The sequence below is a fragment of the Apteryx rowi genome, unplaced genomic scaffold (assembly GCF_003343035.1).
Source record: "Apteryx rowi isolate R43461 unplaced genomic scaffold, aptRow1 scaffold_5, whole genome shotgun sequence".
Lineage (NCBI taxonomy): Eukaryota > Metazoa > Chordata > Aves > Apterygiformes > Apterygidae > Apteryx > Apteryx rowi.
Genome location: NW_020450760.1, coordinates 8,254,278 through 8,281,296, shown reverse-complemented (window position 1 = coordinate 8,281,296; position 27,019 = coordinate 8,254,278). Strand labels below are relative to the sequence as shown.

At 36.1% G+C, this 27,019-nt stretch overlaps 1 protein-coding gene across 1 annotated transcript in view; it reads right to left on the bottom strand.

Annotated features, from left to right (window-relative positions):
- TTC7B (tetratricopeptide repeat domain 7B) overlaps positions 1-27,019 on the bottom strand; it is a 137,454-nt gene that overhangs the window by 36,439 nt on the left and 73,996 nt on the right. Inside the window, exons 15-17 of the mRNA XM_026079525.1 lie at positions 21,159-21,275; positions 16,919-17,016; positions 5,425-5,565 (exon numbers count right to left, since the gene is read on the bottom strand). Of these exons, the coding sequence (XP_025935310.1) occupies positions 5,425-5,565; positions 16,919-17,016; positions 21,159-21,275 (356 nt within the window). The remainder of the gene's footprint in view (positions 1-5,424; positions 5,566-16,918; positions 17,017-21,158; positions 21,276-27,019) is intronic.

Below are 27,019 nucleotides of genomic sequence, written 5' to 3'. Positions count from 1 at the left end.
ATGAAGTACTTTCCTGTAGTTTTCTATAAGGAAGGGAGGGAGTGTAGGGAGAAATGCATAAAGAAACAGGAATGTAGAAAGATAAGGTGGAAACAAAACGCAAAGGTCTGAACAGCCTCCTCCTCACCCTCCAGAAAGAACACACATGGGAAACTGCAGATCCAGCAACACTTTTTTTTTTTTTTTTTTTTTTTTAAAGGAGATCCTCGCCTAGTCAGAGATGGTACTATGTAAGTGAGGAATAGCAAACCTGGAAGATAATGAAGGGATACATTTTTGAAGTCAAAACCTAAATCTGGAGAATTTAAATAGCTTTTCTAGGATTTACCTTTTACTATCTGTTGGTAGCATCTAAAGAACAAGTTATGGCTACAACCTGATAGCTGGACATACAGAATAAAATGTGGACTGCGCTAAGACTGCACTACGTGGTCAACATTACTAGGTGAGAAACAAGATTTCTAGTGAGTATAAAATACACTATGTTATTTTAGTGCTAACAATTTCAGCATTTTTGGTTTTTTTTTTCCTATCTGTTCCCTAGTATCATCAGACTTGATGCATTTTTTAATACACAGTCACAAGCTGCTGATGAAAAGACAGTTAGGAAAACTATCATTCACACAACTCATGACTGATGATTAAAGTAAAGTAAAGATTATTAAACTCATGATTAAAGTAAAACAAACAAAAATCGCCTACTGAACGTCATCCTAAAAAGACCTTGATGTATTTATGAGACATATGGTTCATGCTTTTCAATTTGTAATGCAAGGTAGAAGGAAGAAGTAGTGGATGGCAATATATACTCAACAACCTAACATATTAGACGGTGAAAACTATTAGGTAAAAGCTATCATTATTAGCAAATAACAAGTAGAAATGAATCACCTACTTAAGTCATTTTTTATCTGCTACCACTATAATTCTAAACTGGAAGGTGAGCACAGATTGGCTGAGTTAACGGACTGCAGTAGAAATTCTCTGTTCCTTGAGGGGAAGCAAGTATGGTAGCAATGGCTTGTCACGTGAGCCAACAGGGGGAACAGTGTTGCTTACAAAGGTAGTCTTATTTTACCTTAACAGATATTAAATCTTGCTGTCCTGCTTATTAACTGTAAAAAAGAAATTTGACAGTTTTTAAAAGATCTTCCTAAAAGTAGTAAATTTAAACAAAATAATTCTGTTATTTATAAGGGTATTATAAACAGAGTTATTTTAAAAAAAATTCCTCCTTTTCTCTGCCAGAACTTATACTACCTCTAACAGACTGTACTGTGGGTTTTTTCTATAAATTCCAGAGAAGTTTGGAAAAACTATGAAAGAACAAAATAGAAGGTTGAATTTCTGCCTAGCTGCTAAGAAAACTTTCTGAAACTGAAGGACAACTGTTCATTCTGAGAGAATTTCATCTGATGTCTACAAGGCAAAGGACATGCCTTAAAACACAGAGCAGTACTAGATCTGACTAAACTAGAAATGACTTCAAAGCAAAAACAAAAAAGCATGGCAATTTCAAACAAATCAATTGTGGAAGACTAACAAATGCCACCAGAGTTTTAGGAATTTCTCAGAAGAGAAACAGTTTGAAGAGAAATGAAGTGCCAAGTCTGATGTGCTCTTCTCAATGCCTCCACCTAGAGAATGCCTTCCAGGTCAAGCTCTTCCAACATTTATGCTTACATTTTATTGAGAAATCAATGCACTTTCCAGTAAAGCTACAGAACAGCATTGGGTTCAGTCCTAATGTATTTCTCAAAGAACCACCACAACAGACCATCTAGAGATAGCTGTTTTTATTGGTGAGATACTGGAGAACATCTGAATTACAAAAGTAGAGTTTTTTTCATATTTAAAATAAGCCTGAATTTCCACCATTACTCTCTACACCCAGAAATGAAGGCCTGAAAGTTATGATGTTCAAAATCAACTTTTTTTTTAAAAGACTGAATGCATTGCTCATTTATAGTTCCACCACTGAGGATAGCTAGAACAACAGTGCATATCCACAAGGAAAAGCATTCATTCATTCTCTTTCTCTCACTCTCTCATGTATGTTATGTATTACAGTTTGGGTAAAAATAATCTACTAAATTTAGTGTGTATTAAAACTTATTCACATAATTTTGCTGTGTCTCCATAATACAGGAGAAATAATTCTCAATTTTTACATTTTAAGAGCTATTTAAATCATGTTAAAGTTTTCTTTTTTTTTTCCTCCCCAGAAAAGAAGGAAAATGCAACCCAATTGTATGGAGAGTCAGTTAGACATGGCATGATGTTCAAAAAAGAAGCAATTTCCCAACGGTAAATCTTCACTTTTATTTAAAGAACATGTGCTATAAGTTAGGTGTTAAGTAATTTTATGGCTGTTCTCTAGGCAAGTAACCTATATATAGTGATGAAGACACCTTTAAAAAAACCCTGCTTTTTATTGTGCTTCTTGTTCCAAGTTTTATTCACAGAACAGAACCACAGAACAGTTGAGGTTGGTAGGGACCTCTGGAGATCATCTAGTCCAACCCCTCTGCTCAAGCAGAGTCATCTACGGCACATTGCCCAGGATCGTGTACAGACGGCTTTTGAATATCTCCAGAGATGGAGACGCCACAACCTCTCTGGGCAACCTGTCCAGTGTTCAGTCACCCTCACAGTAAAGAAGTTTTTCCTTAGATTCAGATGGATCTTCCTGTGTTTCAGTTTGTGCCCGTTGCCTCTTGTCCTATTGCTGGGCACCACTGAAGAGAGTCTGGCCCCGTTCTCCTTACACCCTCCCTTAGATACTTATACTCATTGACAAGATTCTCCCCCTTCAAGTCTTCTTTTCTCCAGGCTAAACAGGCCAAGCTCTCTCAGCCTTTCCTCATAAGAGAGATGCTCCAGTCCCCTAATCATCTTTGTAGCCCTTCGCTGGACTTGCTCCAGTAGTGCCACATCCCTCTTGTACTGGGGAGCCCAGAACTGGACACAGTACTCCAGATGGGGCCTCACCAGGGCTGAGTAGAGAGGGAGGATCACCTCCCTTGACCTGCTGGCAACACTCTTCCTAATGCACCCCAGGATACCACTTAGCCACAAGGGCACATTGCTGGCTTATGGTCAACTTGTTGTCCACCAGGACTCCCAAGTCCTTCTCTGCAGGGCTGCTCTCCAGCAGGTCAGCACCCAGCCTGTCCTGGTGCATGGGGTTATTCCTCCCTAGACGCAGGACTCTGCACTTCCCCTTACAGAACTTCATGAGGTTCCTCTCTGCCCATCTCTCCAGTCTGTCGAGGTCCCTCTGAGTGGCAGCGCAGCCCTCAGCCACTCCTCCCAGTTTTGTATCATCACCAGACTTGCTGAGGATGCACTCTGTCCCTTCATCCAGGTCACTAATGAATAAGTTGAACAGGATTGGACCTAGTGTTGATCCCTGGGGGACACCGCTAGCTACAGACCTCCAACTAGACTTTGTTCCACTGATCACAACAACCCTCTGAGCTCTGCCATTCAGTCAGTTCTCAATCTACCTCACCATCTGCTTGGTGCTCCAACACTTCACAAAAAAAGATACAACAGATAGCTCAGTAGGATTTACTAGATGATTCGTATCTTGAAGAATTTTAACGTATGGTTACCATTTATATTAAAGATTATAGCAAAAGTATAATGACTCCACACCGTACAGTGAATATAATGAAAAAATACTTATAACACTGAATAAATGTTTATGTCTAAGAGTAGACCAAAGTTGTGTAATTAAGAAATCACTCAACAATTATTCCTTTCTGATGTAAATATTATTAAGAACAAATGCAGTGCGTACATTTTAAACTAAGAATACAGTGGATCATCATTTTCTGATTAAAATTCTGTGCAGAAGCCACTTCGGATTCTCAGTTTGAGGCTGGAAGCAGCATAATACCAAATTCACTCAAGATCACTCAACACTTAGAACAGCGCTGGGTGTTTCACAGTAATGAAGGTGGAAGGAAGAGAACCGAACAGCTCATTATCAGAGCTGCAATGGACAGGTAGCTCAACAGGAAAATGCTAAACTTTTTTTCTGTTACATTTGCAGAGTTGTTTATTTTCAACAATAAATCTTTTCTAGTTGCAGCAACTCTATCCAATAATCTTACAAACATCTTTTTTTATCCACTGGAATTAAGTCATCTAAATTTAGGAATAGTAAGATGCTAAAGGTACTTCAGAGACTAAATTCTTTAAAGATATGGGACACAGTGTTGCTTTGTTCTACAGAAGATATGACTCAACCAATAACAGCTGCATTATAAAACTACGGCCTCATCTGATATAAAACATGTTACACACTTGAGCAACTCTAATGTGCTTTCCATTCCCTGACTTGCCTCAGTGCCACTATATGTATCTCTCCCTTATATTAGTAAAAACACATCAAGAAACACCCTCCAAAATACAGAAACGAGAATAAACAAAAATATTTTAAGTGTCAATTATAAACACTGAAATAGTCACCCAATTAGGAAAAATACAGAGATGAGTAATAGGTACAAATTATTTCCTCTTTTGCAGTCATAACAGTTTGCACAAATGGCTAAAAACCAGCACTTGACTGGGCCATTCCAGAGGCCTGGCAGAGATTTTGGGCCCACTCTGTTTTTTCCTCTGCTACAAATCTCCTTTAGTTTCCAAAGCAGCATTCCTGGAAGGGACAGAAGCAAACATCCAGTTTTTGAGAAAAAGGAATCACGCAAACTGGGTGCACAGTACCACCTCCAACAGGTACCTTTCCACTCCAGTCAGTACTACCAAATAATAGCAGCAGCTTTAGCTATTGTTTTTCCACAAGAGAAATATTTGTATACAATAGAAATACAGGAAGAAGACATCACGAACATGTATTCTCTTTTTGTAAATAAAATGCAGTCTCTTTCAGTCTGTATAAACAAATAATATATTTATCCCTATTTTTTTTGGTTATGGAAGAAATTAATTGACGCTTTTTGTACAGCAGACTGTCATATGCTTTATCTCAAGGTCTAACATTTATTTAGCAGTTAAGGTTTAATGTCAACATTTTAAAGAGGGAGGAAAAAATGTAATTATTACACAAGAACAAACACAATATGTTCTTAATATAAGTAATGAATTCCATAATATTTAAGTCTGATCTGATGACAAGAAAATGCAACCCCTTTGGACCAAAATAAAATAAATAGCAAACTCCATTAACATCAACTGACATTTTGCTAAATTAAAAAAAGTTTACTTGTCTGAAAACGTAGAAAAATGATAAATTTTGAGTGCATCTTAAGATGCTCAGGTTTGATCTGATGAGCGATAACAGATTCTGAAAGAAACACACAGACTTTTGCAAGTCCTTAGGCTAGCAAGTTAGAGGAGGGACACTGAGAACGGAAAAAAGGGGAAGAAGAAGAAAGGATTTTACTTTCACAGTACCTGCATGAAGCCAAATTTGAGCCAGAGTCATCCAAGGATGCAGAGGACCTTGTTTGGGGGCACTGCTTTGCAAAGATGAAGCAACCTCAGACAATGCTTGCTCCACTCTGGAAGCTGCTATTGATGTTGCGTGGACTGAACCTGTAGAAGTAATAAAAAATTACTGTCAGAGAAAGAATATATGCCATACACACTGCATGAAACATTTGATCTTAACCCTTTTCATAAGAGTTTATACCTAAAACTCCTCTAAATTTAATTTAAAATGTATTATTTTGGAGAATCTTTTGAAATCCCTGTTATGAAAGCTTTTATACTGGTCTGAAAGATTGCATATTAAAACACATTAACAAACATTGGTAACTGTACCTGACACCTTTTTGGGTAGCCACTACAAATACTCACTGTTAAACTCAACATCTCTTTTATGGTAATGCACAATTCAAAAAAGGGTTTCTGATGGTATTGTACACTGTAATCTTCAGTTTGCTGCATGCACTTTGATGTTAGTAATTGCTATGTCTTTTCATAGAGTGCAATTAGAGGACTATTTTAAGACTAATAACAGTACAAAAGAGAGAACKAAAATACACAAGATGATAGCAACATACCCCATCACAAATACACAGTTAAACTGCACTGAATGTAAACCTTAGCTAATCAAGAAGACTGAATTAAAATGCTTTATGGCAAAAAAATTCCTTCCATAAAGTACATTTCCAAAGCATACTATGCAAAGGATAATCTGTTAAAATGAAGCATTTACAAGTGAGATTAGAATCTCATTGGCAAATACTGCCCTTTTCAAAGTACTAGAAATGAAAAAGCTTCCATGAGTACAGAATACATAATGACAACTGTAGTTTAGATATCCAAAAACTGATAGAGTATTTAGCCTTTATTTTTTTAAATCAATACCATGAACATTTTAAGTTACACTTTTTCTTGTCATCTGAGTATCAGTGTACCTCATGTTGTTTTATAATTACAAATTACAAAATCTCAGACTGACTAGGTCTGACTGAGAAATAATGAAAGTGGAATATTTCATATTGGATCAGATCAGAAGTCTTCTGAGTCCAGCATCAAATCTGTGATGGTCACTAATGGCAGGTACTTCAAAGCAAAGTATCAAATCCTATCCCACAGCCCAAATAAAATCTTATCCTAATCATTAGCAGTTAAAATCATAGATGAAACCTAGAAACACAAAGGTTTMATATTCTCAATATCAAAGGCTTTCTAAGAATTTTAAAGAGAAGGGATTCCTCACATTAAACACGCATTCTTAAGTGTTACAAGTTATACCAGCAGACGAGAAAAGTAGAAGGAAATCCCATCACACAAACCAGTGGGAAGTGGGAGTTTGTCTGAAAGTGTGCATCTTGTTTCCCTTAACCAATGGGAACAAGAGAAAAAAGGGGGGGGGCAAAAAAAAACCCACAAGCACTGAACATTATCAGCAGTGTTGTTCAGCTGCATTTAATTTGTATTTTATATATCACTATGAACAAAGAATTGCCCCGAGGATCTGAAACAGTATCTGGCCATGGCATTTGCTTTCTTTTACCAGCTGATGAAACATCTCAAACTCCACGCTGCACCACAGCCAAACATTTACTCAAGCTTTTATGCACCTTATCTTTAAAGCTTAACTTCCCAAGAAATATAAGAGGGAAGTCTAAGCAAAAAAAATGTGGATCATATTCCAAGAAAGATATCAGTAAAGGTACCATAAACAAGCACTAGTCAACAGCATTTTTTTTTCTCTCGACTGCCATCCATTTCTGTAAGGCACGTCAGGCAGCCTGTCACTTCCAGCGACTCACAGGGAAGGAATCTCCCCATCTCCCCAGGAGAATCCGTAAAGGAAAGGTGTGATTCACTGACACAAAGGCTATTATCTAATCCCTTCCTTCTAAAAGGCAAGTATTCAATTTAGTATTAATAAGTGCCTATATGTTCTATTATATAAAGCAATCACTCTGGCTAATCAGGCCACAAATTATTTCATACAGAAAGTGTGCTGTTAGATTTTAAGTCTCTAGTACTTGACTACAAAAAGCATGTAAGATAATATACTACTAAAACTTTTAATAGAGAAGTTGACATACAGAGAACCATATCATGCTACAATTTCTGTGAGCCATAAAAGAATTACCGTCTCTGCTGAAGTTAAAACAGGGTGGTTACCAAGTGCTTTCTGTGGTAATTAGTTCCTATCCTACATTTCGCTCTAAGTGGCAGAAAGCAGTCCCTTAAGTTAAAAAAAAAAAAATCTAGAAAACTCATTTCACAAAATATTATTAAAAATGGTTTATATTTCCTGTTCAAGGAAAAAAGTATGCCTTAAAGTATTTTAGCAATTAGTTCTCCAAATAAAACACACACATATGCAAAAGATCTGCAAATGTCCTTATTTCAATGAAACCATTAGGAAATGGTCACCTCTTATCTTTCACTGAATTAATATGGCTAATACAAACTCAAATGTATTTAAAATAATCATGAATATTAACCATTTAAAGTCCAACACAGGCTGAGTAACTTTGCTTAACTGTTTTAGAAATTCAGACTAAAGACTATTCAACATAATCTACTAAGTTTTTGTACTACAGCTCTATTAATACTCACTGCCTCTAAACAACATGCCAAGTAAGTGGTTTGTTTGGGTTCAGGTTTGAAAAAAATCAACATTAAGCAGAAACTCAGTGTTGTCTTCAGCAGGTGTGTTTGGAAATCCCAGCCTTAGAAATCCTTCATGCTTCTGTTTTATTTAAAAGCATTGAGAATTTAAGGATGTTGCAAAACAGCACAAGAGCACTGACAATAGTGGGGTGGGTTTGGAGGGTTTTTTTTTGGAGCCTCCTTGAAGTACCAATTAGGAGAGAGCTATCGAGCACAGCGCCATTCACAGCGTTTTCCAAAAGGATGAGAGACGACCTCCAGAACAGCCCTGTGCAGCTCATCGACACAGCTACTGTCTCTTTTATCATGCTTCTAGATCTTTCCTCGGTATTTTTCTTTTTCTTTTTTTATTTATTTATTTTTAAATAATGCAACAGTAGTCTTTTTACACCACCCAAATCAAGTATCTTTCAGGTACATTGCAGTCATGCATATAGCTCTAACCCAAGAGCTTCCTAATGCTTCTTTAGTATTTCCACAATTGGTTGTCATCGGGCTCACTTCTGGCTATTTCTGTTAAAACACAAAGTTTTCATTTTGCAAGCAATTAAAAATAATTGAAAGCAGTCTCCTGAAAGCTGTCAGCATTGTGCGTTAAAAGCATATTCTGCGCATCCTTCACGTTTTCTTCAACTGTTTTCTTCTCTGAGAAATAGGTTCCCTGTTCTGAGCCAGAGGTTTCCAGACTGAGATCTTTATAATCACATTATAAGAACAAAATTCACAGTAATTTAAATTAAGGATGGTTAAGACACATAGCAGTCTGTGAAAACTGATGGTAAAATGTGGGCCTGGAAGTCTGCTTTAGCCAGTTACTTATTTGCTGGTTCCCTGCTCTATTTTGTCATCAGATCTGCTCTTTTCCAGTCTTACCTAGACTTTTCTTATTTTGGTCTGCGTTCAGTAGTCCTTGGCCAGTCACACACGCCTTTCACTTTTATCGCTTGAATTCACTCAGCTGTAGCTCCCTTCAAGCATTCAGAGTAGCAGTAATTTCTGGTTTGAAATTTTTCTGCATCTCTTTCACACACGCACACAAATATCCTCACTCTTTCTGGACAACTTCTAGATCTGCTATTATAGTATGAAACTTCAGAATCAAGAAAGAATTCCCTCAAAATACCAGCAGCAGGAAAGAGTGTTTGTTTTGAAATACAAAAACATGGGGTCTGGACAAAGTAATACATCACCAAAATGGATCCCTGCTATTCCCTTTGGTTTGTTTAGTTTTGCTCTAACACTTGTTTATACTAAAAGGGCCAACTGTGAAACTGGGATATTTGCAAGATCTAGAATTCACTTATTAAATTATTTCTTGACTAACATTTGGAATCCCAATTACATCGCACACTGCAAAGTGTGACGGAATGTCTTAATTTTCCTATCAAAGTGTTTCTAAGCACAATAGCTATAACCACCCACTCAAGTTCCTCTAATGACATTTGTCCAAAATTCACAAAGAGCTTTTACTCACCGTACTAACACAGTATTTGCAACAACCTATTTGTGTCAATGTTTCAATTCAATCATCTCAAATAGAAAACCTACCAACAGGCTTGTGCAAATGCAACTGAACCAAAAAGTAAAGAAGTCTCACATACAAACAATGGAAAGTCCTTTTTTTTTTCCAAGATGTGCCTACAGCTCAGCTTTGGTGAACAGCAAAGTTTTCAAATTACTTCTCTTCACTCTTTTCTTAAGATGAGTATCATCAGAAAGTTTGCATGAAATCATTGTTTTAAATACCATCCATGAGCCTTCCTACACAAATAGGAAGTGTAACAAATCCTTGTCTCTTGTACTAATGATGCCATGACTTTTTCAGTTATTTCCTTGGTCATTTTCAAATAAAGTCTTAACATTAATGTTGCCCAATGTACAGGAATTAAGACATAGAATCTATCTGCACTTGGTCAGTGTGCACCACTGGAGAAAAAGATCACTTTGCTATGTACATCAAACTTTCCTTCTGAAGACAGGTAAAAACAATGGACTGACATCCTTCATGGAGCATGTTCATATCACCTGACAAAAACACTATAAAAAGTATTTCCTTTTATACCATAAAATGTATATTATTAAAAAGTTTTACATTTATCACCGTTCTTAGTCAATGTATCAGCATTTATGTAATAAAAGAAAGCTTTAAAAGAAATGCTCGTGCAGGATAAAAGAGGAAATAAACCCATAATTTTCAACTTTACATGCACACAAAGCAGCCAGTAAAAAATATTAATGGTGCAACATGCAGAGAACTCTGTGCTAAAACAAGCAAACAAATGATACATAGAGAGGCAGTACCTTCTGCAGGACTAATACATAACTCAAATGATATATTTAATACAATATATTGGCAGGTTTAGCCAAAACTAACATTTTTCTTGTCAAATTCATAAGGTACCTGAGACACTTTTCACAGTCAGAAACTACAAAGTTAGCTTATCTTTTGGTACAGAGTTACACAGGGCAACCTTAGTAGTCAGGTATGGCATTTTTAGAGCATCCTCTCAGCTCTCGGAAGAATGCTTTCAGTACTTTGTCACTGTCAAACATGCAGTTGTACAGCACCTTTTACTTTTCCCTCCTTAACTAAACAGGTCTCCTGTGCTACCTGACAGAAATCTGTGAAAAAGTAAAGTAATGAATGGAAAAGAAAGTTCACAATTTATTATTCAAGGCTAAACGTGCAACTTCATGATGTAACTCTTTAGGGAGAAAGAATGTTATTTTGCACCTTGATTAAAGCAGCAACTATTTTTATCGACCTATATTCTTTACTCTCTCTTATTTTGTTTTTTCTCATAATTTCATTATTTTAAGAGTGCACTCTTAAGAGATTTATTCTACAAGCAAACTGGTACAAAAGAAAGTAGCAGCTTACTATAACTCATGAGAGACCTTGTAACGTAACATTCTAGACCAATATACTGCTTAGTAACAGCAGCAGCATACGATCTTCTATAATAAAACATACTGGCAGCTGGCCATTATGTTATACAAGACTTTCCTAATATATCTTTATTTGCAGTCCTCTAGAAATGAATACTGCCTCTTCAATTATTAAATGCAAGTGTTAGTTGAGTGCATTCAGCCCTCATAAGATTACAGCCCTTGGGGTGACTGAATGGGCAAACAGCATCAGCCTTGCTTTACAGGCTATCAAACTTCCACTGACGGTGGACAAAGAATGTACATTTTGCGGTAAAGGAAAAGGTGATTTAAATCCTTAAGAAATTAATAGAACTGCACAGTGAATACTACTTACAAACTGAAAAAAGGGAGTAAACCCCATGAAAGTAAGCATCTGATGGATTGCCTTTGAACAACAGATCAAACCACAAATTAAAATCCAAACTTAAAGCAAAAAAATATATATATATATAAACCAAGAACTTCAGGAAAGCCAGAGGATTTCTGATAATCTTCAAACTGTAAATCAGGTTTACAGGTTACAAAAGACAAAAATTTTTAATAAGAAGATCACAGTTTACAACAAATATTTTCATAGAACATTTGCTTTACCTCTAAAACCACGTTCCTTTTCAAGAGAAATTGAAAGTCAAGCCGATAATACAATGTGTTATTTCTTTCTTTCACCAGGAAAAAAAAAAAAAGGAAGACAGATAAAGAATATGAGTTTTTCAACCCTGATAATTATACTAACATGCTACAAGCATCTAGGCAAACTTCCACTTATTTGAAGATGGAGAGCTTTGACTTTCATAAATTATTTACACTGTACAAAGGACTCCAATATCTGTTTTTTATGGTTCAACACCTTCTCCTGCATATTTTGGAAGTTCCTTTCCCTGAGAATACAGAGCTTTCACCTAAAATGGAAACCTCAAGCTTTCTGTCATGAAATCTGTGCCTGGACTTCTGCATTCTTCCAATTTGCCTTCACTCTCAAGTGAGTTCTTACTAACTTCTATCTCGGCAGGGAACAAATACTGCAACGCTGCATGGGATGCACTGCTTACAGGAGTAGGCCTGAGCAAGCTCAATGCAAAAATGGCCCCATCTGTAATTAATCACCTATTCAAATGCTTCAAGAAGACAGACAGACTCCAACTTGTTAAACTTCTGCAGAACAACAGATTTCCTTGAGTCTCAGGGAAGTGCTTTCACGAATTTAAGCAGTTACAGGCTTACGTATAGTTAAGAGCTAACATTTTCAAAACTTTAGTCTTATGCCAGCTACTCTAATGAGGAAATTTTGCTAAGACTCAAAGATTTGTTTTCCAGTTTTTTGTTTGTTTGCTTTGTTTTTTCTTTTCTTTAGGAACTAATACCATTGACATGATATCAGTTAAAGGCTAGTATCAAAAGTGAATTTCTTTGGATTGGAGTAATGCAGTGACAGAAACAGTTTTATGCACAAGGCTATGAGTGAAGGACAATTCATCAGAAGCAAGAAGGCGTTAAAAAGAAATATCCGGAAAGCTATCTGGATTTTACCCTGCCACCTGAGCTACTCTGGTAGCATTACTGTACAGTTTGTATATAAACAACATGAGAATTAATCCTATGGCATGTTTAAATTAGCATCGTTTCAATRAAGGGAGCTGCTCTTGACTTGAAGCAGGATAAAGGTGATTTTCACAACCATAATTCCTCAGAATCATACTAATACACCCTGTGAAAAGAAAATACACACTGATATTTCATGCAATTTTTTCCTTCACATGAAGGAAGGTTCCCTTCCATAGGGAAGGTTTTGTATGCAATTAGCTGAATGCTTTCAAATCAAGGCACTGAAATTAAGTCATTAGGAACCGTATGGATGAGGAAGAAATCCTGTGGAAGAGACAGTCTTGTTAGGCAAAAGCTATCATCAACGGGAACCACCACTGCGGTACAGCAGTCTTGGTGTTGAAGTGCCAAAAGGAAAAATATTAATAGGTGCTACAAAGTACTATTGGCCAATAATATCTTTCACCAAAACAGCTATCATCTTCTGTCACAGTCATGAGAACAGAAAATTAAATATTTGTAACTATACATCTTTTGGGATCAATATAACACAATCTATTCTACTTATTTGCCAAATGTCTTAAAATACATTTAATATTTAATCAAGTGCATCTGAAAAGCCAGATTTTACTAATACCCTTTTGAGGCTCAAATTGTTTTAAACACCGTTTATCAGTTGCGAAGATTATCAGAAAAATACAGCAAACACTAATGCCCATCAGGAAGAGAAAACCAATTTACAGCGAGAAGGTGCACAGGGCTCAGGAACTTGGTCACAGTATGGAGAGGCTGCATGGGGCCAGACAAAGGTATCTGATTTAGGATGAGGAAGATGAGAAGATACAAACAGTTGGAGAGGAGACTCTGTTCTTGAGAGAGAAGATGAGGAAGTATCAGAGGCTAAAAAGCGAAAGAAAGAGAATGATAAGGGTGGGGGGTGGGAGAGAAAAAGATCCAAGAACAGGGTTTAATGGACTCATGGATGCAAAAAACGGAAAGCATTTATTTCACCATTCAGTAAGATGGAAATGTTTTCTACATAAAATAAACATCACTTTTTCTAAGAGCAACTTAAAAAAAAAATCCCTTAGTCATATGTACTCTTCTTCCATACAAAACTAGCTTCAAAACCAAATTGAAGATTACATTTTTTTTCCTATGTTATAATGCATAAATTTGTAAAATGAGTTTAAGAGGAAATAAAGACTGAAGTTTAAAACTCAACTACTGTTGTTACTTCTTACAACAAACTAAACCGCTACACAATAAATTGAAAAATCCGACTTTATAAAGTTTGAGTGCCACTTACCTTAACCCAAACAGTCAACTACATCTCAATTGATTTGCATTTTGCACATCTACCCTTCCATGGGAAATGAGTCTGCCTCCTTTCAATGATTTAACAAAAGTTTTTATCTTTATAATTATTTACTTCACCAATAGATACAAATATGAATACATGCTGCTCATGACAAACCAGCTAAAATGGGAGGCAAACTTTAAATAGATTTACCACACTTACTCAAAGCATTTGATCTGGGCACTAGAATTAACTGTATAGCCTTTTAAGAAATCCAGAATACATTATTTTTACACATAAAAAATTACAGCAATTTACACTTAAATCATAAACACTCTTTCTGAAGAACTTTGTATTTCAATTCCAGCTAAATTGATATAACCACCAAAAAGAATGTTTTACATTAGTTTAGCTAACTGAATTTTAAAACCCTTAAAATAAATTTAAAAAAAAAAAGGATACAAGTTGCAAGTACATAAGGTTTTACATTAGCTTTTTAGCCCTGGTTTCATATTTCTCAGGCTGGCAGTGACTGGACAGGGAATGCGGATCATCATTTCCACAGGTGACAAGCAAAGTGGAAAGCGGAAAAGTTTCACATGCACTTGTGTATACAAACACATACACAAATGCATATACTTGGTAGCTTTATAGGGTATAAAGGGGACCGAACATTTTGGTTGCAAGAGGATTTTCCCAATACCTTCCCCATATATCCCCAAGTACTGAAAATGTCAAATGTCTTCTGCCTTTCTGAACACTGGGGATCCACAGCATTTGCACAAGCTCTTTCAGTCTGTTAAGGTTTAGACTTTAATTAGAACACCTTGACTATCAGCAAAGAACTGTTGTTCAAAATGTTTTTTTGACTGTCTGCCTAAAATTTTCTCACTCAAACACTATGCCAATTTTCACCTCTTTTGTTCTTATTGTATCATAATCCTTTCATTTCTGTGAAGTTTATATAAAACCCTCCAGATTAAGAATTTAGCACAAAACTTGAATTTCTAAACTGCACCTTTGGTATGGAGTTTCTCTATATGTGCATCTATACAGTACAAAGCCCCAACCTATACCAGAATTTGAGTATTGGTATTGCAGCAGCATTTATTCAATTAGAATTAACACACACATGACACCCCCCCCACACACACAATTGTCTCCTTAAAGTAAAATAAACTAAAAAAGACTCTGTATTTTTCTTTTCCATCTTTTCCTTCTTGACATCAGAGATAAGCTCCAGCCACATGGCTAAGATTCAGAAAAAAGCCAAACTGGAATTTCTACAAAATGAGAATGTGTAGAACGTTTCCAATTGAGATATTGACTGAAATTTTTGAATCTGGGGGCAAGCTTCTTGAAAAACTCATAGGTCTGCATGAGGGTTCATCTTTATGTAACAAGTTCATCTTTATGTAAAAGCCCCGAGGAATACACAGTCTTTAAAAAGTATCACTCTTTATGCTCTAAGTGTGGCACATATAAAATAGGACACCCTACAGGTGTTGAACAAAAGCTTGGTGTCCCCCAGGAAAATACAAAGCAAGAACTTTTTTGAAGGCATAAAATAAATTATCTGCCTACATATGAACCCTTTACAATCCAGTTATGTTCTTAAAAGGAAAAAGTGAGCTAGACCAGAATACAGAACAATCACTACCAGGTTTCCTGCTATTTTATTCATTTTTATTAAAAGAACACAAACGTGAAGACAAAAGAAAATAAAGCTACCATAGGGGCAGCAGGCCAAACTGTTACTAGGCTACGCTTGATAGACAGTATCTGCTTGCAATTCTTTGAAATCAGGTGACCAGACCCTTATAAAAATTGTTTGCCACTGTAGCAAACACAGGGCTCTTCCTACGTATTTGCATGATTACAAAAGCTAGTGAACATTTGATCCAACCTCATGTTTCAGAAATGAAAGAAACAGATTTTTCTCTACTGCACAATTTTGTTATTAAGCAAAGAGATACATTGCACATTTCATTGTATCCTGATTTATAGGTCAGTGTATTCTAATTCATTGGCTGGCAAACTTTTCCATAAGCAGTTTGTAATGAAGTGTGATTAAGCAGAAAGGCACATCTGAAAGTGGCCAGGAAAAGCATGCTATGGATCTGACATAAAAGCAAGGAAAAAGAAAACCCTCCATATTTATAATGCAGGTAATGTTCTGTAAAGATTTTTGGAACTAACATCATCCCACGAATTCTTTCTCCAAATTTCACAGAATGCATGGCACGCAGTTATGTGGCTAACCAGCTTTTTGTTTGTATGACTTTTAAGGTATATTAATTGGCATTATGATAGCTGGATATATTAAAATGCACAAATCACATACTGCAAATATTCATTGTCATGTAACAATCTTAGCTTTTATAGACTGCACCTGTGAAACACTATTTTTAGAGTATATACAACTGGTAATAAATATGTTTTCCTTATAGTGTCAAAGCTACCTATGTCTAGTGAGCCAACCAACCTATGTAATTCTTTTATATATGTGTGTGTACATGCGTGCGCATGTGCACGTGCACACATATGTGCGTGCGCATGTGCACGTGTGCATGCGCATGTGTGTACACATATGTGCGCGTGTACACATATATGAGATTTTAATTCATTTAATTATTAATGATATCTTGAATTTTTTGACATTTAAAGTTTTCTTAAATTTTCTGGATTTGCATTAACAAAAAAAGTATAAATACTTAATGAATGGACAAGCATAGGACTCTGGAGAACAGGCTAGTTCAGCATACTGATTTTTATATAAGAGCATACCACTAAGCTCAGCAAGATCCATCTCATAGACATTCTAATTTAGAGAAGGTGGGTAGCAGGTGCTTCAGAAATAAAAGAGAAAAAAGTCCTACATTGCAAAGCCGCTATTTCCATTCATTTCAGAACAGTGAAAATATTTTCACCATAAATAATTCCATTTTGCAAAACAAGACAAAAATAATTGATGCAAAATCTAGCTACGGACAGTCCATTTTATTAATTTTATTGTTCAAATGCAACTCCTACCTGTTTCAGGATCACTGAAATCGGGTAAGGTAATTGTATTAAGCTGCCGTCTATCAGCAATAGCTCTGTCTAACAGGCTGCTCCCACGTCCGGAATCACTGTAATCAAGTATAGAAATTGTAAGCCATTAAAATATAAAATTATATACTGAGATACAAATTGCATTCTGCCCTCCTCCTACAAAGATTCTTGCTAAAAATACGAACAAATTTAGTACCAAGCACTGCTAACCACTCACAGTACATTAAGTCAGCTACATTAAATCAGAATTAGCTCTGCAAAACTGAATCCATATTTACTTCATCAATTCTAGTTTCATAATTAATATAGCCAAGGAGGGAATACAGAATTTTAAATTATGAGCAAGAGCTTTACAAAAAAAAATTATTGTAACTTAAACTAAACTTTCATATAATATAAGGTAAAGTTATCATTTTAACCCAAGATGGCAGATATGAGTTTGAGAATCCCCAGTTTTCTCACACTAAAGAGAAACACTGAACTCAGGGCGTCTAATTTTAGGTAAAGTTGTTGTAAAGATGTTATAACAACATTTCACATAAAAAGGCAGCACTTTTATCTCCAGAGTTTTTTGCTTTTTTAAAAAAAATATACATATTACTGCCAAACACTGTTGTAACTCTTGTTCTGGATTTAATCTTAACAACGCATTTTGAATCCTTCCAAACAATCAGGTGCCTAAGCAGCTCCAGCAGTTTTCACAAATTGCTGCTGCGGACAAACATACTGAATTTCTACTTCAGTTGTAACTCAGTATCTGTCCCTCAGGCTTCTTATTGATGTACTTGCTAGAAAACTAATTGCCCCCAGAACTATGATTAAAGATTCAGCAGAAGAACAGGGACTGAAGAATGAACTCCTCCTTACCCTTAAAATGAGGCGAGTATTGAAACACATTGGCAGAAGAATGTGAGGAAGCACATATGGATGCTCCATCTTTACTCACTATCAATTAATACTCACTTTAAATTTTCAAAAAAAGAAAAATTAAACAATGACAGACCCATTTAGCGAAGTGCAAACTTTTGTCTGATTCTCATTTTATGCCAATAAGAAAAAAAAAATCCACAAAATTCCTATCTTAAAGTCAAGCCTCAGCAAGACTAGAATCCAACATATCTTTATATCTGCCTTGATTTAAAATTGCCGCCTTCTGAAATTGAAGTGACAGTAGGGCGAAAAGCCTTTCAGCAACTCTTTGCAGTTCCACACTTCAAAAAACAGTGGAACAATTTCTTCTCTTTGTACAGCTGTTGCTAAAATGGCACAAATAAAATTTTGCAATACCCTAACATTATTGAGAGATTACGATTTCCTTACAAAATGATGCCATTATAGAAATCCACAGGAAACAGAAGGGAGCTTTTTGGGACACAGACTATCAGCTATAGTTATTACACCAGTTGGTGCATATTTTCTGGTAACCGCTGTATTAATTACTTCCTCAATCCACAGGCAACAACATGCCAAATGTTGCTGACAAGGAGAGCAAGGCTTAGTGTAAATATCTTTTAAACACATCACTGGCATCGTGGTTGGTTCCATTTTCCCAACGCAAACTAAGAACTGGAAAAGACGAACTATTTTCAAATGTACTTCAAGCAGCAGGCTGAATATAAACACTTCTGACATAATCTTTATTCCCTAAACTGTTCAAGATTGCATCAGAAAATAATTTCTAAATTTGTATAACCATTTAAAGAGAAAATATTTGTTTGTATGCTGAGTAAAGACAAAAGAAAACTGTTCTAAAACAGCTGAAAAAAGGTAAGGCAAAGTGTTGCATTTAGTGCTTACTTCATGTGGTATATCTAGTTATTCATAATTTATTTTCGTTAGTAAAAGATTGAGGACATTGAATTCAGCTTTATTCCACAAAAGCTGATTAACTGCAAGAAGAAATACTTAACATCAAACAGAGCTTATCAGAAAAGGAAATTTTTATCTCATCAGGAAAATGATATTTCAAAATTAGTTTCCAGTCTAAATCAGAATAGAAAAAGATGTTTCAAATGAGAAATGCTGTGAAGAATACTTAAGTCCTTGAACAACAACATTCTAAAAAGGTTTCAAGTCATTAAAAGACTTTAATGAAGTTCTCCAATTGTTTCTGGTGGGAAACACTATTTTCAAACAATGCTTTTCAATGAAAAAAAAAGTGTGTTAGAAATTACAGAGGCTGTAAAATTTAAGTTTTCAATACAATCTTGCATTATTATTCTTTTCCACACCTGGAGTGCAGCTGGATGAACAGATCTTAACAGTCAAATCTCAGTCACAGTGATAACTGTTGGACAGCTTTAGACCACCTTACGTACCTTATTTAAATGATACAATATTAAATACTCAGCCATTAAAGTTCACATGGACCATCCAAAGAAAGGCTGTTGCTTGGTATCTGTATTATATCGTTCAGTGTAACCGTGAACGTGTGATTTGTGAAACCTGGCTCCTTCCATCATGGCTACCCACAGCTCTTTTCTACTCCATTCCCTATTTGTTTTTAATTTCTTTTTGTCACCAAAACCCAGAGCCTCAAGAAAAACTTCATATGTTAAGCCAAAAAAAAAAAAAAAAAAAAAAAAGGCAGGAAAAACTGCATCAGATGCAAGGTTTTCCTCTTTAACTTTGTCACTTAGAGGTTCTTGAAGAAGAACAGAGACAACAGTTAGCACACACTGCTGTTTGAAGTTGACACAGCCGAAGAGCAAGGTTTCAGTCATAATCACTGCTGATATCAGAAGGGATACGACAAGCCATGATTAGAGTCCTGGTCTGTATAGAGAATGTAACAAGAGAGATGGAAGGTGAAAAGTCTTATCGGAGCATGTGCAAAGCCTCACACTGAAATTAAGCTTACACAGAAATCGTAATTATTCTGCACAGCACAGCATTCTGACATTGTGCTTAAAAACAAACAAATGAAAACCAAAAAGACCCCACCATACCAACCCATTAGACTGGAAGAGAAATACCCTTGCAGGTCCTTGCTGCCACTTCAATGATTTAGAGTTGCAACAAATTCTGCTTGGGCCTTTCTGGCCCCGACGTGCTTGCTCTTTACCATCTCCGAGTCTTGCTCCCAGGTCCACACTGCAGTGTCAGAGTCTCTTTGAAGGAGCTATGTCCAACTCTGGTCCCTTCCCAGACTCCTCCTGCCATGCTCTCCAAACATTTCAGCTCTGAACTGTTCACTAGCTCCCTAAGGAAAGGGGCAGTTTTCCCTCTCTGCCCACAAGGTTCCAATTCATCCAAACTTCTTAAAGGAACATATGTATTTACATAACCAAGATCGAACAAAACAGAACAAAACAGATAATGTTCATCATAATGCTAAAAAGGTACCTGATGCCTGCTGGTACAAGTTGCTTCTCCTGTAGCATCTCTCCTCCAGAGAAAGCAACTGTCAAACCTTTGAACAACCAGACAGCAAGAAATTCTGCTTATCCCCTTCTGCAGGTACTTGATAACATGTTGAATAGCACAGGTACCAGCACAGCTTGCTGCACAGCTCAGTTGGTGGCCTTCCTCCAGCATGAAAACTGATTATTTACTCCTACTCTTTCCTATTTTTTAACTGAGTATTTATTCATACAAATATCTTCCCTTTTATTTCATAGCTTATCTAACCATGTATCAGAAAGTACCTTCACAGAAGCCTTTTAGAAACCTAAACAGAACTATATCAACTTACCAAATACTTATTGATCCCTTTGACGAACTGAAATAGGTTTGTAAGCAAGACCTCCCTTTACAAAAGTCATGCTGACTTTCCAAGCATGTCAAGCATCCATGTGACCTCTAATTCTATTGTTTCTATATTCTTAATTAAGTGGATCAGTGAAAGCCCTTGAACTAAATTTACACTACAGCAATCTCTCCACTAGCCAGGATAACAGGGACTCTATAACCCAGATCAGGGAAAAACTAGACAATACTAGTAAAATGAGCATGGCAGAGTTATCCACAATCTGTAATCACATCTCATCACAGCAGAGTTCATTAGCTTTGGTGCACCTAACTTCACAAAACACAGGGTGGTTCCTGCATATCCATCAACTGCTATCTTTTACACTTCAGCCTCCAGTTCCTTGCATTCTCAGAGTTTGCTCGTATGAAATACCAGAACAAGCAAAAGCATGACTGCTGACCTAATATTATCCTGGGACTGAGCAACATACTCCTGAGTTTTGCAGTATAGAATTCTACAGCATCTTACCTTGGGTTAGTGAGATTATAGCAGGATTTCCAAATCTGAAGCATGTGTTTACATGTAAGGAGTGCTTCATCCGGGCCTCTGCACAGGGATTCCAATTTGACTTTTGTAAACAGCAATCTAGTGAAAAGGAAAAGGAAATTAAAGGAGAAAGACTCAGATTCAAGCAGAACATATTTTCAATGATACCCAGCATCTGACCAAACTGGAGAAAACATAACTTCAAAGACAGTTTTAATTTAAATATTTCATGAAGTAATTACAATAAAGTCAAGCATCTAACGCTGTCATCAAAATAATAGTGTTTATTACAAGATGGCCTTTCAACTGGACAGAAACATTCATTTACAGGAAAATTTTAAGAAGTTAAAACAAGACAATATGATTTAGTGAGATTAGCAGGATCATTAAAGCAGCACTTTATATGAGAAGAAAAAAGAGAAGTCTTTGTTAAGGAAAATCTATGAGAAAAGAAAAATATTTTCACTAACTGGATCAACATAATAGTTATTTAACACAGAAGTCAGGAAGGAAAACAACTCAGTACTGATGCATACTACTTGCTTATATATAAACTTCTTTATCATTGACTTCTGTTATATGAAATGGAACAAGCTATAGCAAAAAAGATACCATTAGGCCATACAGATTTATGGAAAGTAGTCAGTATTAGTAAGGTCAAAAAGAAAATCTAGCTGCACTCTACATTTATGTTGCCATAACAGAAGGCACTGAATTTGATGTTTGGCTTGAATTTTGAACATTCTGAATACTTCAAAATGATGACCTGAAGAAAGAGCATCATTCATTGAACACACAGCAAGCTATTCACAATCGTGTTTGCTGGAAGCCACTATAAATTAATTCTGATTTCAAAGTTTGTTTCTAGTGGCAGCAACACAAATTTAGCCTTACTAGAAGATGACTGCATATTCCTTTTATCAGTAGATGGTTCTGCACAGAGGTAACTTAGATACGAACCTTCCTGGATAATTAAAGAATATAAATGGAATATGACAATAAAGAAGCTAGTCAATTGGTATGCATGCTTACAAAAGTCACAGCATCCGGGAACTGATAATACACTGGAAAAAATACTAATTTAAAGGCAATTTTTAGTAAATCGTAGGGTTACAGAGCACAAAGCAGGAAGAAAGGATGCAAACAAAACTGTTAGCCTAGTTTCCATTTTTAAACCCAGGTGTACTTTGGCATTTTATTCCAGTACAACCTTAATCATCCTAAGTGAAAAATTTATACGATTGGTCATATGGTTTGCGTGGGAAGACTGAGAAGGATAGAGAGGGTGGGCATGTGTGAAGGCTCAGAACTTCTGATCTCAAATACAAACTTCAAGGCTGCTAATAGTAACCGCAAACTGCCGGAGGGTTTTCTCAAGAATGAGAAATGACAGCAAGTGCTTCAGCAAGTTACAGCTAAAGCTTTAGCGTTGTGCTGAACCTCTTATGTAGAAACTACCCAGCATATAAATCTAACAAAATGAACCACGTTACCTTAATTCTCCAATGCATTCGTCAGTGGGACTGGGGAGAAAAGGCAATGTGGGACACTGAGGTAGTTTAAGAGAAGAAGCAGCTGTAGATAGGCTAAGTAAATAAGGTCATATGGAGTCTCACCTGATACTTTGTATGAACACAGAACAGAGTAATCAGTTATATTGGCTTAGCTTTCTTCCTATTAGTAAATTTGATTTAGTGTATGGGGAACTATACAGCTCACCTAATCATGTTCCATTTGGCAGACTGATCCTCTCTAGATATTCATTTAACTAGGGCTATAACACTGGAAGAAGAAAAATGTCCATGCCCACTATGTTCATCAAGAGAGAAGGAAAAAAGAGAATAATCTCCTCTTCCCCTCGCAGTAACACCTCTGTTCTATTGTTCCAAACAGAAAGCAAGACCTGGGTACCAAAACCCAGTCCCTAAATCACAGGGATCTACTTCATACAATCCCTTTCCTGTTTCTTTGTACGTATAAAAAAGGAGAATGCTTTTTATTGTTTGAAAAGCCTATAAAAGTTTAAGTCTTTTCTAACTAGTGAAAGCACTTTATAAAGGTATGGAACTAAGTGACACTAAATTTACAAAGTCATTCCAGAAACAAGACAATTGCAATAGATACCTTATTTTGTACAGTTTAGAGAAAGACTGAATTAACACTAGTAGCCTTCAGTCATTTAAGACTATCAGGAGTACTGTGGCACAATTGAAGGCATAGGGCCAGCAAATCACCAAGAAGATTCAGTATGCAAGAGCTGAAAAATAAAATAAAAAATAAAATAAAAAATAAAATAAAAAATAAAATAAAAAATAAAATAAAAAATAAAATAAAAAATAAAATAAAAAATAAAATAAAAAATAAAATAAAAATTGAGTAGGAGACAGAAAGGGAGCGGATTTGATTACTAAGAAATGACTTAAATACATGTATACAAAATAGCAGGGGTCTGCACAGTCAAAATTGGAGAACCTGGGACTATTAGTGCAGGATTTGAGTGAAAGATAACAGAAGACATACACACTCGTAGGGATTTAAAGCAGAACTTCCCAAACTGATGCTTTCTGATGCATTTGGAACACATTCTACGTCATTCCGGTTTCTTACACATTATGGCAATTGAGCCTGGAGGGTTACAGGTGTCCCAAAATACAAACAATAAACTGAAAGTATGATGAGCAAGTGTTCAGAAGTCTAATAAAGCAAGTCTAGGAAATTGTTTCTAATGCCAAAAAATACAAAAAAGTACACTAGTGAGGTGCACTATTATCCACACTCTAACCCAACAATAACCTTTTGAATAGAAAGGGTTGCATTCATAAAGCCACAGATAGCAGTTTCCCTGGGTCCAAAAACATTGACTATAAATCACAGAATGACTCTATGACATTACAGAAAAGTGAGGTGGGATAACAAAATAAAAACCTGCCAACTAAGTGTTCACTTAACAAATGGCAGATGGAAGAGAAGAAAGGGGAAGGGGGTAAAAGAGCAGGAGGAACAACACATCACAAGCAGGACTCTCAAATTCACCTAATTATTCCAAGTTCCCCTGAAAAGTGGCTGAAGGTACAAGCCTATAACTAGATAAACAAACAGCCCAGGAACAAGTATTATGAGGAAGGTTTTTTTGAAGCCACTGAGGTCTGTCATCTGAAAAAGCATTTTCTGAAAGGCCAACTCCAAGCATTGGTGGAAACAACCTTTTTAGAATACAGCCAGCATTACTGGCACAGAGAATTTTAAGCTTAAAAGGGACAACTGTGGTAATTCTCACACCTGTTTCTAACACATTAGAAAATTCAGTGAAGAATGGATAGAAAACTATCAAGAGATAGCATGATGAAAAATGAAGCAGTACATTTAATAACAGTATCACAAGTTATCTGGTTGTGTCTGTTTGTAAGAGTCAGATGTTTAAGTTACCGGCACACAAGACGCGATGGAGTAACTGCAGCATCGTGGAGCAGCACTCATGAGTAAAAACACAAGTCCTGAGTGACAGACAATATTCAAAATAGAGTAGAACCCTGGGTGTTAGGGATATGTCAAGCTGGAATAAATATAACAAATAATAAGAATAAAAATCTGTTTGGGTCAAATACTTTGGGAAAGGAAATAGGTAAAAGAGATTCTGTTGGAGACACTAGACTAGTGGGGCATCTGTTCCAGGGTCAGCATTTCATATGGATGCACATCTTTAGGTAAAAATGTAGAGAATTGTATCATTTTAGGGGAATAATTACCCAGGCACAAAATAGAGAACAAATCATACTCTTAAGTGGAGGAGCCTAGTTATTCTTGGAGCTAATAGCTGATAAATTTATGAATACTTACTGGAGCAGCAAATGACTCGATTACTTTAAGACTGTTCTCACTAACTAATGAGGATGTTATAAAATAGCTGCTTATAACCTGATCTATTAGTGGATTTTTACTTAAATAAAAGGATGAAAAACTCCAGATGGGTGTGTAACTAGGTCTTCAAATTTCAATAGGATAGACTAAAATTAACGCAAAAGTGAAGGTTAGCAAAAAGATATGGAGGGAGATGCTAAAACTTCAAGGAATCCCCATCTCAAGTTGAAGGGGTAAATCTTGGTGACTGAAAAGCCAATCATCATTAACCTTGTACAAGATTTCAGAAAGAAGCAGCGATCCTGTTTAGAATGGGGACAGACAAGGAGGGGTAGAGGAGAGAGAAAAATCAGCACAGAAAGCTCTCTCTCAGGCATATAGAGTTAAAAAGTAAAACTGAACTAGACGCTGAAAAGAATATTTAAAAAAAGCCAGACAGTCTTGAGAAGCTTTTTTGTATCTAAATTGGAAAAAAGGAAAGAAATGAAACTACTAAAAAGGGAGGATGAAATGAAGATTAAGGGTAATTTATGAATTGACCACCAACCTTCACCATAATCCTAATCTATGTTGTCTCATACATGAAAACAAAGACAAAAGGAGAATGGGAATGCATTAAAAGCAAAGAAAGCTAATGCAATCAAAAATAATTAATTCCTCAGAATTATAGAAAGAGGCACAAGATTGCAGGCACAGTAAATGCTTTGAAGAAAATATCACATCCATAAGGAAAGCAGAACCGCAACTATACAGCCAACTCTTTTTTAAGAGGGAATAAACAGACCAATAAATACAATCTTAATAGCATACAAATTTTTTTTTTTTTTACAAAAATAACATACAAAAATAAAAGAATAATAAATTGTAATAGAAAAATGGGTTATAGTATCAGTTTAATAGAGAGAGATTGTACCAAGCAATCTAGGTAACAGTTATTCCAGACCAGAACTGTCCAACAGCCAGGTCCATCAAGGTGAGACAGCTGCGAAGAGGGCAAATGTAATTCTGGAATGCATTATTTGAAGCAGAAAAGGAAGAAATCGTGCCATTGTACAATACCCTGGTGAGACCACATCGGAACACTGTGCATAATTCTCATTGCAACAGTTAAAAACCAACACACAAAAAAGGAATTTCAAATTGGAACAGCTGCAGAGAAAGGCTGTGAGGGTGATCAGACAACTGCAGGCTGCAGAGTACTAAAACACACTTAATTTATTCAGTCTAGCAAAACAAAAGCCAAAAAGGTACAATTCTTACCTATAAATACAGATAGGGCAAACACCATGAAGGGAGAACAATTTATCTAAAGGACAATCTTTGCACAAAAGCTATTAAGTGTAAAGGCATTAAAGACTATTAAAACATTAAGGTGGGAAATTAGAAGTCTCTCAACATTATAAATGAAGCTGTAAAACAGCCTGCTTCCTCACAGCTTCTTTTGGATAGGCTACAGAAGAGGAGGAGCAAATAACCTAAATTCCTCAGCTGCTAGGTTAATGAAAAGGACTATAGGATAGCATATCTCTAACTGCGGAGCCTTGTGACTTAGGAGGTTCCTGCTAGTGCTCTATTTTCTAATCAATATAAACTAATCTATTAAATCACAGTCTGAAGCTTTTCCCTGCCAACCGACCAGTGTCATTTGTAGCACAGCCCAGAAACTGTGATCAAATGCGATCCTGCATTTTTGAAAGTTCTCTCTGTGGCTTTCTGGATGCTTTTCCTTGCTAAATTATGATCAAGGAATTTCTTTTTCTGGTCCCACATGCTTCCTCAGTTGCCCAGTATCTGACAGAGAGATGCTCTGACTTCATCATGAGCACACTAGATATTTCCAATTTTTTTTTTTCCCGGATGAGCTGCATAAACATGTACATACTGACCTTCCCATGAATCTCAATATTAATTAGAGGGGGAAAAAAATTTTTTTTTTTCCAAAAGCATTTCAGTATCTGTTTATACACTCAGAGTAAGACCTTGGA